This window comes from Diadema antillarum, unplaced genomic scaffold, assembly GCF_040938485.1.
Source record: "Diadema antillarum isolate AM-2024a unplaced genomic scaffold, OU_Dant_1.0 scf00000112, whole genome shotgun sequence".
Lineage (NCBI taxonomy): Eukaryota > Metazoa > Echinodermata > Echinoidea > Diadematoida > Diadematidae > Diadema > Diadema antillarum.
In genome coordinates, this window is record NW_027271001.1 from 367,697 (window position 1) to 382,162 (window position 14,466).

The 14,466-nt window shown below is 40.3% G+C and overlaps 1 protein-coding gene across 1 annotated transcript in view; it reads left to right on the forward strand.

The window, feature by feature from the left end:
• The window catches only part of LOC139719547 (multiple epidermal growth factor-like domains protein 8), a 101,969-nt gene that overhangs the window by 54,746 nt on the left and 32,757 nt on the right, over positions 1-14,466 (forward strand). Inside the window, exons 8-17 of the mRNA XM_071630959.1 lie at positions 1,308-1,438; positions 4,051-4,206; positions 5,503-5,707; positions 7,951-8,029; positions 9,224-9,404; positions 9,973-10,142; positions 10,323-10,538; positions 11,134-11,355; positions 12,307-12,558; positions 14,218-14,321. Of these exons, the coding sequence (XP_071487060.1) occupies positions 1,308-1,438; positions 4,051-4,206; positions 5,503-5,707; positions 7,951-8,029; positions 9,224-9,404; positions 9,973-10,142; positions 10,323-10,538; positions 11,134-11,355; positions 12,307-12,558; positions 14,218-14,321 (1,716 nt within the window). The remainder of the gene's footprint in view (positions 1-1,307; positions 1,439-4,050; positions 4,207-5,502; positions 5,708-7,950; positions 8,030-9,223; positions 9,405-9,972; positions 10,143-10,322; positions 10,539-11,133; positions 11,356-12,306; positions 12,559-14,217; positions 14,322-14,466) is intronic.

A 14,466-nucleotide genomic window follows, 5' to 3' on the forward strand; every position in this document is an offset into this window, starting at 1 on the left:
CTTCCATGGACTTGGGATATTCAGACACTCAATTCTTTACAGGGATTCTCGAATATTAAATCCAAGTTGGGCCAGCCTTGCCACTTCATAGTAACCCCACGCTACTGGGTGTATAACCCGCTGAGGACGGGCTAATTTTGCTACAACAGGCATTTTCCATAGCCCCCTGCCTGAGTATACTCGGGACTGGGTCCTTAAAACTCTCTGTTCACATAGATAGTGTCATTCCCCCCATAGGGTTAATTCGCTGCCCTACTGCCTTCTACTGTAAACAGTAGATTAACCCTTTGGTGCCTAGAGATCTCCTGCAATACCATCCTCCACAGCAGCCATAATATGGCAAAAGGGTGTATCTGACCTACACACTGGGAGAAATAAAACTGAGAATAGTTGCTTTAAAGTTTGGGCATTTGCATTTGCCTTGAAGCCAGAGGATGAAATGTTTGATGGAGCTTGTCGGAGGATTTGCTTTTACACTTGATAGATTATTTTCTACCATTTCTTAGCTCAGTCTGTTCATCACCGTAATTAAAGTCAATTTTATCTAGATACACCTTTCTGGCAGCAAAACCTGACAAGAGCTGTATTAGTTTCTTTATGACCAAAGGTTGTAGTAAGAGATGTACACCCTTTTGCCATCAGATGTACCCCAAATGTGATAATATCTTGAGGTATCTTGTATTTCAAATAAACGAAAAATCTCGCACTTACATTTGTATGTGAGCTGGCTAAATCAATATTTTTAACCCAATAGACACTCAAATGGAAATATTAATGGAACCAACATTTTACACAGTAAACCCTTTTTGTCATATTTACGGCTGTACTCTCCAGCTGGAGCGGTCAGTTTCACACTCGTATCGCACACCTACAACAAGGATTCAAGGATTGGAATTAGTCATGAAGATTAGATAGCAGAATGGCTTGCTGCAAGACTGATATGAACTAGGCAAACATACATACATACAAAATAATGTATTCTCAAGCACCCGCACTGCGCACATACACATGTGTCCAAAAAGCTACTTGTATGTTATTCCAACAAACATTGATTTATGGGGGACTGTATTTTATGCTATTTTTTGTCCTGTTGTATTTTTTGTTCCTTCGTACATGATGGAATAACATCTTTAGTGTACCCTTTATCATTCCACAACACATGAAAGAATGTATGTATATATATTAAAAGTACCTAACCCAATTTTCTCTGGTAAAAAGTTTTATACAGCAGGCTACAGATGTTAGCAGCTGTTGAAAAGGGATATTATAAGTCCATGTAAACATTGTTGTCTTTCTTCCCAACACAGTCAGCGTCACAACTCCCTGTATGCCTTCCAGTTTGAGGAGCGCTACTGGACTGTGCTATCCCAGAGTAATTCCATCAGAGAGAGGTCCTTCCATTCTGCGAACATCATTGGAAACTACATGGTCGTCTATGGTAAGTCGCAGGTACCTCTGTTCCGTTCAGGTGTGCCGACATGGATCTCTAGCTGTGGGACTATGGAGATGGAACATTACTCTGAAAGCTAATACCCTTTGCTTTCTTCAGAGATGCAAATTGCCACTTTTTTTGTTTTGCACCACTTTGTACTTTTTTTGTTGTTGCCAAAAATACAATATACTGCAGGGTTCATGGAAAATACTATATTTTCCCAAAAGGTAAAACTACACATGTACATTGCAGGAAACACAAGAATACTGTTTTTTTTTTCATCAAAAATATGGGTTTTTTCATCAAAAATATGTTTGTTTGTTTTTTTCAGTCCTTTGAATACTGCAATGGTGTGGACCAAGTTGGTATCCCTGCTCCTTCAAGTGATACGCACAGACTTTGTGCAGAGATGCCAAGTTCAAAAAACTTTTATGAGTGAGATTTTTATGACTGAGATTTTTATGACTCGGCGTCTCGGCGCTCACGCGCATGCGCACGCGAACGAGGAGGGTGTCCCCCTCCCATGGTAGGGAGCTTTTTTGAATTATTAGCTCTTAATGATGCGATCTGGTGCATACTTAAGTGACTATTTTTTACTATATTTTGAAAGGCAAAAGGGAAATATACCTTCAATTGCAACTATCACTCTAATCCTTTGAGCTATGCTCCTTAATTTTGGCCCAAATTGCAGACTTCACCAGATGCGTGAGAAAAATGGTTGCCATGCGTGAGTTGTGAGACAGACCCTAAATGCTCGAGTCTCACGCAGAATGCGTGAGACTTGGTAGCTCTGTGTGTGCACAACACACATTAATTTGAGTCATGTTTGAGTAGGGCTCCCTCAGCTGTCAATGTTTGCTCAGTTTTTGTAAAGTTGAAGACATGATACCAGTCTGGCTTATGCTGAAGAAAATCAAACAGAAGGTGTTTGCTTATGTTCTGTGTTTATTCATTGGCCTTATCAAATCAGACTTCACGTTGCGTCTGTGCAGGAAAGGTTTAGATAAGTGTTGCAGCCTTGACATGAAAACTTTGGCTGCTTTATCTTAAATGGTACAATTAGAGGAATTATATAGTTTTGGTTGAGATGGGGATTCAGGTTATAACTTTTGGTGAGATAAGTAGAAACCATTTATATGAAATATTAAAGAGCATACCATTGTAAGAAGTATTCCAAGTTTATTTGATGAAAGCAGGTTTTGAAATGGCTGAGATATATTGAGTGGTCCTAATGAAAGGTGGGACTCATCTTTTGTTAGGAAATCTTTGTTTTACTTTGTATATCTTTTTTTCCCTTTTTTCTTTGGATATTCTCAACTATTACAAAACCAATTTGGATCAATTAAACTATCAGTTCCTCTTAGAATTGTATGCTCTTAATTGTTTCATATAATTTTTTCCAATTATCTTGCAAAAAATATAAATATATCACCTAAATCTCCATCTCAACCATTTAGCTATTCCCTCCTTTAATATCTATCACACACAAAGGTTTCCTTGACTCTTGTCGCTTAGTCTTCCATAAAAGCTGGTAGTCTGAAAACGTGTATTCTAGACTGAATCCACAGAGGGGAATCATTCATTCGTAATGCTAAATATTGAAATAGTTTCATTCATGAACGTGCAAATAAAAAGTTCTATGACTGGAATTTTACTGAAAATGTGCTTAATTGAGCTTTAATGGGGGGAAGGGTTGGAAAAATGTTTGACAACTTTCTTGAGTTAAAGGGGTCGTATAGTTTTGGTTGAGACCTAATTTCAGGTTTCTAACATTTTTTGGTGAGATAATGAGAAATCTCTTATGAAATATGAAAGAGCATGTAATTCCATGAGGAATTCAACGTTTATTTGATGAAAATTGGTTTTGAAATGGCTGAGATATCCAAAACAGAGCGATTCTAATAAAGTGTGGGACCCACACTTTTTTACGATCGCTTTGTTTTACTTTGTTTTTGGATGTTTCAGTCATTCCAAACCCGATTTTCATCAAATAAACTTTGAGTTTCTCTTAGAGTGGTATGCTCTGTACTATTTCATAACTGTTTTCTTGGTATCTCGCAAAAAGTTAAAAGCCCCAATTTTCATCTCCACCAATACTGTACCATCCCTTTAAGGCTACTATTACCCAAATAATAGAGGTCTTTCATAGATCAAAGCTGGGTCAAGGACTTTTACATTACACATGTTCCTAGCTGGAGTGGATAGGTCTTATCATTGGTAAAACTTTATCAAGGTCTCTCCATGTTATTTGAGGAAGATTTCTGGAGTTCATTATTTAGTCTATTTCCTTTTTTTTTCTGGTAATATGAAAAATCATTTTCAGTATGTGACTTGAAACATTGTGCATCTTTTTATTTATTTTTTTCTTCTTTTTTTTTTTGTGTGTGATAATGCCATGGGTGTGTATGTAATGCTAAGAAAGAGAGCCAAACAAACAAATAAGTAAAAATGTTCCAGTGAGAAAAAGACAAATTGTCTCGCAAGTGCATGACCTTCACAAAGATATGTGATTGCGCTTTGTTTGAATATGAAAAATGTCAAAACCGTGATATAAACTGTTGACATTTACTTAAATTTATTATATTTCTCTGTTTGCTTTTGGATGTTTGAAACTTTAGGAGGCAACGTCCACGACCACATCATAGCCTATCAGGACCTGGACCACACCGACGACTACGGGGTCCACGAGAAGTGTTTTGAGGAGGGCGTGGAGCTCTACCACCTGGGCTGTCACAAGTGGATCTCCTTCAGCGAACTGGCCCAGGACTTTATCGGTAGGACCAGTCCCAAACTTCCTCTTTTCGGTGTTTAGGAGTTTCTTGCAAATGTCAGCCTCTGCACACACTGAGGAAAAGAGTAGTCTTATTTTCTTCATGGTTTGTTTGATTTTGCACAGTTTTCGACAAATTGATCATGTAACTATTGAGATAGTAGTAATAGTACTGTAAGAGTTGTTTCTTTCGCGGTGGTTTTATTTTTGCGCTTTGAGATTGGACCGCGAATTTAACATCACGCGAAAATGTTTTGAACTCGCTGCTTGTTACAACCTACGCTATTGCGCACATGCACACACAAAGATTCCGCGCTTTAAGTGTATTGATGGTCAACACACACACAGCGATACCGCGCAATGTAGGTACAAGCATCTTATAAAGTACTCGAGAGACGGGATTTCGGGTAAGCTTGCCTTTAATTCTAATTTCTATTTAATGAATGAAAGAATAATTGGATTATAGTTTGGGTTTTCATGTGCAAAATTAAACAGTTTTTGCCAACTGTGAATTCACAGATTTTGCCGACCGCGAATTTAAACACATGCGAAAAAGTCGGCACCGATGGAAACCGCGAAAGTATCTGTACGCGAAAGAAACCACTTTTACAGTAGTAGAAGTAGTCAGAGTGGTAGCCATCTTCTTCACCGTCATGGTAGTTGTCATTGTTATAATTGTGGTAGTAGTAGTAATAGTAGTAGTAGTTGTTGTACTGATAGTAGTGGAAGTTCAGTATACCTGCCATAGCGACCACCTGTCTATAGCGGCCATCTGCCGTATATTACTAAACTCATTTCCCCCAGTAGAAAAGTCATGTAAAAGACCCTGTCAATAGTGGCCCCCTGTCTACAACGGCCATTTTTTTTGTGTCTCCCTTGGGTGGCCACGGTAAACAGGTGTGACTGTAGTAGTAGAAGTACATGTAGTAGTCGTCGTTGTTGTTGCTGTCGCCGTGTTATCATTGCCGTCATCGTCGAGGTGGTAGTAGCAGTAGAGACCACCTTGTCAGACCCATCGACACATATTCTTACTTGTAATTTCTGATATAGAGTCGCTATTAATCTCGAGTAAAATCTCACAGCTTTAGTGCGTGCATTTGTAAAAGTCGTAATTATAATCAGTTAACCATTAAAGACTTGATTGACTGAAGTGTGCTCATTTTTGCCATATGACGTTTTTCTCTGTCAGGCAAAGTTCTGCTTCTGCCTTTACTTTTGCAGCATTTCATTTTGTTAGATTGTGGCTGTCCATTTCAAATTAAGGAGTGTTTTGTCCATATGTTTCCTTTTTTTTTTTAAGACCCTGTAGATCGTAACTCATACAGCATCACAAGTGGACGATTCCATCATGCGGCGGTGGTGCGTGACGAAACCACCCTGATCATCGTCGGAGGTTACAACGGTGTCACGCTTGGAGACGTCTTGGCCATCAAGATGCCCGGCTCAGTGGCCACCAACCCCGCGACGAGAAACGAAAGTCGGGATCTCTGCACCATGCATATGAGGTAGAAATTTAGTGGAGACGAGTGAAGGGGGTGAAATTCAGAGGAGATACAAAGTGTGATGTTGTAGCCTTGGTTACAGAAAACCTCACCCAGCCCGAGTGTTTATTTGTGCACCGGTTCCTGCGACAATTGCTCCCATGAAATAACCCTATCTGTACGTTATGCCAAACATAAAACCTACCCCAAAACATAACCTTAATCCTAATCCTCACATCTATTGAGATTGTCGAAGATGATCGTAGTTGTGGGTAGATCGTCAATTTGTGTAACAAAACTGATAAGATGTGATCCAAACAAAAGGAAGTAATATGATACTTATTATGATCATGATTATGATTTTGATTTCTATAATGATCATTGTCACAGTGAACCTCTCGTAAGTTTAATCTCGTGGGACTGACTTAACATCTTTGACTTAATGTACAAGAGATAAAACAGTAGAAAATAATGACAAGGGAATGGTTCAAAGTATCAACTGAGGGAATATATGACTTTATGTGAGTTTGACGTATGCAAGGTGGACTATATTTTCATTATGATCATAATTGTAATTATTGTTTCATACCATGCCGCACATTGCCTTTGAAATATCAACCTGTTGAGGACAGACTGATTTTTTACTACAACACGCATTTCCCATAGACACTTGCCCAAGCATACTCAGGACTCGTCCTTAACCCGTTAAAGTGTGAAGTGGCTAACCAACTGAGAGGAAAGAAAAAGTAATTTGTACCCTTGTGTGTGTAGGAGTTAATACTGAACTGGCTCATTCATATAGTGCATCGATTGCAACCCACGTGGCCTTAAGCAGTTCAGCCTCCGATCAGATGTAGTCATAAAGACAATATTGATAATCCACCAGCTAATCTACCTTCAGTGACCACTACACAAACACCATACATCCTCTGTCCTTTCATTGCAACAGCCTTGATGACCAAATGACCTCGTGAATGCAAACTGACCGCTGAACTCTGTGACTCACAAACTGACCACTAAACAGGTTGACTTGCAAATTGACCTCCGAACATAATGAGTCACAGATAACCTTTTGACCGTTACAAACTATTCTAGATAACAAAACAGTGCAGATTTTTTTTTTTCAAAAACAAAGAATTTTTGTACATAATAATCTAAAAAAAAAATGTACAACATATTCCTGCCCTGATGTAGTAGTAAAAGTGTGTAAATGCAGAATGTATAGAAAATTACCTTACAGTGTATTTGCTTAATTTGCTTGCTATAGAATTTCAGTACATTGGAATGTCCTGTTAATTAGATTAAGATGACAAGCTACAAATGTGTGTAATTTGAGTGCATTTTCTGCATAAATGGGAGGAAAACTGAAAAAATAATGGGAATTTCATGAAGAAAGTCATATTGCACAATTGATTGAGACAAATTAGGAATGACAATAGAAATAATTAATTTTACCATGCATTTATTATTTCAAAATACCTGATGGGACACAGGCACGCCAAGTTCGATCCCTATCAGTTGATGAATGGCTGGTTGGGGGGGGGGGGGGGGGGGGGGGGGTGTAAAATATAAGATTGAACTCAACTGTTATCTAGGCCATTAGCCTGCAACGAGATCTCAAGCAGTGTCGTGCAGTTGTTCACCTAAAATACAATACAGTGGAAGTTTGATAAGCTCTTCCCACACGGCTGAGAGCACTTTACCGAAACCAAACTTTTGACGGGACCAGGTTGCAAATGTAATTTAAATAACACTGAGAAAAGTTATGTCTGAAATGACACGCACACACCTATTTGTATGTGTAACACATATACAGAAATCAAAGCCGATCATAATCGAACGTTGAGGACCCAAACCTGTGTGACTTTACAAAGTCTTGCTTGAAGTACCTGATAAGTGTATTTGCTCTTTCAGCATAGTTTACAGGCACTGTGCATGGTTATAGGGGATGGCTAAAAGGGGGGGGGGGGGGGTGATACAGCTCAAAGAAGACTTTGATAAGTTGCAGGGAATACATTTAATTTCCCCTCTCGAAACTGAATAGCAATTTTAGTTGATTGAGATATGTATTTTCAAGAATCTGGTGTACGATTTTACGTATGCATAATGAAATTGCTACACAAATGAGATTTTGTATAGCAGTCAAATCACTATGTGATACCAGGAAAATTGTTCCCTGAGATGGGACCTTGGAATAAGAGGAATTGCTGTTTTTCCCCCTCATAAGACTAAATGTGAATAAATTTGTTCTTCCTCCCCTTTCACAGTGATACAACCTGTGAGGTGGATCCAAGCTGTGGCTGGTGCACTGAGCCGGCCGGCTGCCTCAGCTTTTCAGCGAGTCAGGTGAGTTGGGGGCTGCAGTGATGCATGCACTGATTCAGAGCTGGCAAATTTCCCTAAAGGTCCTGTTTACCTTTGCGAGCAGTGATTTCAACTAATGTTCAAGATATCACATTTGATGCATATGTGTAGGTCTGTTGTGTCACAAAACATCCTACCATATAAAATTTTTGCAATTAAGCCTAAAATATAAGGAGATATCAGTGTTTTTCTCAATAAACCGCAACTGTAGACGGGTAAGTCTGGAAACTTTCTTATTATAACTATTGTTCACATTTTGTGTATATAACAACACTTAACATCAGTTATATGGATTCAGATTTTTACAGTGGTTGTTTCTATCCATAACTCACATTTTAGAACTATTTTTAAAGCACTAAAGCTGGGTTTTTGTTTCATCTGCAAATGGTAAATTATGCCTTTAAATGTGCAGGAAGGGTCCCTTGAAAACTTGAGGGATATTTCTTCTTATCCTGACTGGAGAATGTATAGAAGTCTCATCCCCCACCCCCACCATGGGAGGGGGAGGGGTTCTCCCCTTGTAGTTCAAACAGATAAGAGAACAAAGCAAAAACAAGAACAATAGTCCCAGATTGTGAGACTTAGGGGTGAGGGGGAGTTTGGGTTTTTAGTCTTCAGGGGCTGCCCTTGTACAAGCTGGCCATTTTAGACAAAATTTGCAGAAATTAAGCAAGCATGTGACACAGGGCTAGCATCCATACATAGAGACTCTTTAGAGCTGTGATGTTGAGTGTCAAATGAACGGAAGCAATTAAGGGGGGGGGAACAATTTGTAGGTTATGATGTTTAAGTATTCTTTCTGCTCAAAGCATTACTGTATACGCCATATATTTCGCAAGTCTAAATTTTTGCTAATCGGGAACTCCTGACCATTTCATGAGTGGTTAAATTTGCGACCGTGAAGTCCTGTACTGAACGAAGAAGTGTATACGTGTATGTTACATTCACATCGAGATCAGAGTCAATATTTTTTGCGTGTCTTTAATTTTGCGAATAGCACCCGACTCACGAAATTCGTGAAAATAAAAACCTCGCGAAATATTTGGCGTATACAGTAGTGTATCATTCTGATTAAAAAATGTTAGATAAGACCACATTGTGGCTCATTTCCTCATAGTCTTGGTAAATACTAGTAACTTTTACTTCTCTTTTCCTGTCTTGTTCTACGTCCACCAGTCGTGTTCCGGTGATTTCACGGCCTCAACGTGCCCTGGTATCTGCAGCACCCTGACGACTTGTGAAGCCTGCATGGTGTGGGGACAGGGGCCCCAGACCTCCACCTTTGACCCCAATGTGACCCGGGTCAACGGGCAGTGCGGTTGGTGCGTGCAGGATCGGCAGTGTTACCCACTGACAGGTAAGGACGGGGTCATGTCTGTATGGGTTGTCTGTTTGCCGTATGACTTGAGATGCTGTGCAGTAGTCGAAACCCACTGGATGGGACCAGGCTGACTTTTTACCTAGTCTGTGTGCCATTTATTAGCTGGCTCCCAAACCCCCAATTTCCTGAACCCTAATCAAGCGTAGCCAAAAAAGCCCGGCCTGTTTCGGGTTAAGGGATGATGAGCAGTAAGCACATAGTTTTAACTCACTGTACTTTATACTGTATAGTTCGACCTCGATTATTCAGACTATTCTCTCAATTGGATATCTTCAAGCAGTAAAGATCCAAATAAACTGAAAAAAAAAAAATTATATTACGCTGAACTAAAACTCCTACAAAAGTTAAATGATTTACTTAGATTATTCCAAACAGAAAGATGTTGTGAATTTTACATTCAAATGTTTAAATTTCTGTCATAAAATGCAGCCCATATGTATTTATCGTATATTCATCTTTCAGTTGTTGTGATGAATTGTGCCTATTGTTGTTTTGTGGCCAGTAGATGAAATTATTTTATTCTGTTGTTCTCGACTTCCTTCAGCTCCAAGCGGTCGATGCCAGAGTCCAGGTTCCTCGGAAACGACGTCCGGCTGGTGGGGTAGCAGTGGGACCTTCATCTCAGACTTTGCCCAGTGCAAGACCCACGACTTCCCTCCGGGCATGACGTGGATCAAGTACAGGCATCCGCAAAACTTGTCCCAGCCTGATGAGGTAAGTTTTGTTGTGATGGTTGTCAGTGAAACACATGAAATACATTTTTTTGGTAAGAGTGTTTGTGTATAGACATATGTGATAATGTTCTTAGTCATTTTAGAATGTAGTATCAATTGCAAAATTGGAATCTCAAATGTGAGTTCCTTCTCCTTCTCCACCTCCTCTTCCTCCCATCAGCTCGCTATCATTTCCGAGACTGTGCAGACTCTGGAGTACAGTCCTCAGTTTCAGCTGGAGACCCTCCAGGGGGGCACATACACGGCGGTCTACAAGGGCTACGTCTACCCCATGGAGGCTACCCCATCCCAATCTGAGACCCTGAAGGTGTGGCTTAAGGCCACTCGGGCTGACGCCGACCTCTACATGAGCACAGACGCAGACTCGGCTAACAAGGTGTGTTTGATCACCCCTCCTCTCTCTCCTTTCTCTCACTCTAATACTGTAAAGGAATTTTTACCTCCGCCAAGGAAGGAGGAGGGTAAGCGATCATCGGCGTTGGTTTGTCTGTTTGCAAAATAACTTCAAAAGTTGAGAAATGATGTGAATGAAACTTGCAGTAAAAGCCAATGATGATACAAGGTACAGAGGATTCAATTTTTAAGTGGCAAAAGTTTCATGCCGCGAATATTTGCGGTGTTACACTAAAGACATAGTTGCAATATTTCTGAAGTTTTACTCTGATCTGCAATCTGTATTTGTTGAGTGTGTCTTTTATTATGTAAGATGTGTATACATGTTATTCTGTATTTTCTTTTGTCTTTGCCTTGTGTCTTTTGTTTAATCCAGGAGGCACCCTAGGCCTTTCACGTCACATTGTTGAATAAAGAATGTTGAACAAAAATTCATCTGTTGTAAATTTCAGGAGCTGATTGCCTCCGTCAGTAGAAGTGAAGTGTCTTTTTTTTAATCCAGGAGGCACCCTAGGCCTTTCATGTCACACTGTTGAATAAAGAATGTTGAACAAAGACTCATCTGTTGTAAATTTCAGGAGCTGATTGCCTCCGTCAGTAGAAGTGAAGAGTCAGCCGTGCTGGCCAGCCGGGATGTCTCCGGCGAGGCCATCTTCCCGGACACATCAGCCGGCCAGCGGTACTACACCGAGCTGGTCCTGGTCCAGGAGAAGCCCATCCAGATCTCCCTGTACCGCATCCTGTCGCAGATGGAGCTGCTGTGGAATGGGGACATGCAGTCCAGCTCTTCCACCTACCAGGTGAATAGCGCCCTCTGTGGTTGAACAGTAGATAGTGTAAAACATCCGTATTTTTGCGCGATTACTTTTTTCGCACTGAGCGGCTTAAAGACATATTCGCGGATTCTTGAATTCGTGCTGCACGATTGTCAACTCCTTCCAAATGTACCGAAAAAATTGTGGATATATTTTAGCGGGTTTTAGAATTTGCACCGGCCAAAAGTAGCGCAAAATGTGACCAGATTTATTCACTGTCACTTTCTCTCAAGAAAGAGTTGGCACAAATCAGAAATATCCCAGAAGTATCCTGTCCAGAGCAGAGTAGTTCTCTTTACAAACATGCAAACCTATATACATGTAGATAGATAGATAGATAGATAGATAGATAGATAGATAGATAGATAGATAGATAGATAGATAGATGATAGATAGATAGATAAATAGATAGATAGATAGATAGATAGATAGATAGATACTGTACGAGCTGAAATTTTCGCAAATTGGTACTTGGAGGACATTTTCACGTGTTGTTAATTTTGCGGTTGCGAGGGCCTAACTGAACTTAGTTATTTGTAAGTTGTTATTTTTGCGGTTCAAAGGCGATTTGCAAAATTCGTGAAAATAAAACCTCCGCGAAAATTTCAGCTCGTACAGTAGATAGATAGATAGATGGATAGATACATGTAGATAGATATATACATACATACATGCATGCATACATACAGCTGTACATACATACATACATACACTGTCAGAGGTAAAGAGGTTGATAGATGGATAACTGGATAGATAGATAGATGAATGGATAGATTGGTAGTAAATATGTGTATGTGGTGCATCATCGCATTACCCAGATAAAGTCAGAGACCTGACTTCTTGAAAGTCTTTTGTTATCGCGTAAGCCGTTAGGGAAATGGTTGCTTAGGAATGTACACCTAACAATAATTGTTTGAATGCGATTAATGTGAACAGGGCTTCAGCGCAGGATACATCCAACCGTATGCTTCCGACTCCTGCACGGAGTACTCCACCTGCTACGGCTGCCTGACAGATGCCTCGTGCGGCTGGTGTCCGCTGAGCGGCACGTGCGAGGAGCGCAACGGGGCCACCCTGGCTATGGACCACTGCGGCACGGCCTCGCGGCCCATCGAACACTACCTCGTCATTGATGTGGAGAGCTGCGGCAACTGCAGCCAGTACTGGAATTGCGATCACTGCACCTCGGTAAGTGGGATTTCGTTTTGGGGGGCTGTTCATAATGTGTAGTCACTGTAGGCAGTGAAAGTGAACATGATTTTCTCTTTTTTTTTTAATCATTTGATATCAAAAATTTTTGATTTACCTTAGCAAAGTGCTTACTGATTCAATACTTCAAATTCAATTCAGATTTGAAATCTGTTCATTTTTTTTTTTTTTTACAGAACACAGATTAAGGTATGTAGATTAAAGATAAAAATACAGCGAGATCAGTTTGCTAATATCAGTTTGAAATCAGTATGCTTGCCATTGTAGTAAATGGTAAGCATTAACTATGTTCAGTGAGAAAATAGAGGGACCCACCAAAAAGCAGTGCTTGTAGTGTGCAGGTCTCGCACGCATGCGCAGTCAATTCATTCGTAGCGAGTGTTTCATAGCGGTCAAGTCGCCATTTTGAGCTCGAAATTTCGCAGATTTTCTGTCACTTTGCGATCTGTCGCGTTCAAGTTTTCGGGGGTTCATAGGTTATTTTACCTCCCCGATCGTTTGGTGTTGTTTTTGGAGAACGATGGAAGTGAATTCGGGTTAGATATAACCCACAACCAAGAAAAGAGGTCCAGGGCAGGACATTTGACAACATTACAGGGCAATAGACACGAGGACATGAAGAAAGAGATAGAGGACGATGAATCAGTCAATCTATTTTGAATGTAAGCCAGTTCGTAATTAGCTCATGTACACATTGGTATAAATGGCCCTTCTTTTTTTCTCAATTGGTTAGGCACTTCACTCACTTTCAAAGCGGCATAATGCATGAGCTTGCCTGACGTAACAAGTGATGGAATTCGTATTTACAAAAAAGACTGAACTTGCTTTACAACCAGGTGACCAGAATAGTCCATCACTTGACATTTTAGCAGGCATCCATTTCATTGTTTTGTATTGAATACAATAACAACCGTACAGTTATCCCCTTTCTTTTGATATTGCCAAATACCAGGCTTGCTGTCAGGTGGATATGCTGGGAAGCACTGTTTAGATAAGGATGACATGAATAATCATCACATCACAGAGGCTAATCTCAATGAATTTACAAACCAAAATGCCTGGTGGTACCAATGACCCTTTTTGCTCGTGTGCAAAGTGGAATTACAAACTGCTCTATTTCCCTTTAACTTGATTTTCGATGCCTTTTACCTCCGCCAAGGGAGGAGGTTACAATGTATGTTTTCGGTACCGTTGGTTTGTTTGTTTGTTTGTTTGTTTGTTTGTTTCTCCGTGTGCAAAATAAGTCAAAAAGTTTTGCACGGATTTGGATTAAACTTGCAGGAAAGGTTGAAAATGACACAAGGAACAGATGATTAAATTTTGGTAGTGATCAGGTAATTTTTATGAATTTTATGAAGGATTTTCGGTATTTTGCCAGGTAGGGTCAATGAACTTGGGAGTTCAAGCTGCGCATTTTTGAGGTTTCTGCTGGGGCGAGGCGCCGCGCATCTGAGGGTTTATGACGTAACAAAGGCTTATATGTATTGGGAAATCGAGTGATTTTTCAGTAGGTGGAAATCGCTGATATCTATGGAGAAGCAAGAGAATGGTGGAAAGTACCTGCTTGGCGGAGGTCTGCGTTCTCAAGAGTGCTTTTCTAGTTTTTTTCACTGTATCCATTTTCTTCATTCCCTACAGGATCCCTTGTGTGAATGGGTTGCAGGTAATGCCTCCTGCACCAGGCGAGGGCGTTTCGACATTGCAGTCAGAGACGTTGACCAGTGCAACCCACGTTGCCACGAGTAAGTATGACTCCAAATGTGTGAAACCAGTGGGAACTCAAACACGCAGAAAGAAAACAAGAAAAAAGAAAGGGAAATAAGGACTTGACAGAGTACCATAAATGTTCCTAAAGGAGGATTTGTGCCTTATAGTGAAAGAGTGTGG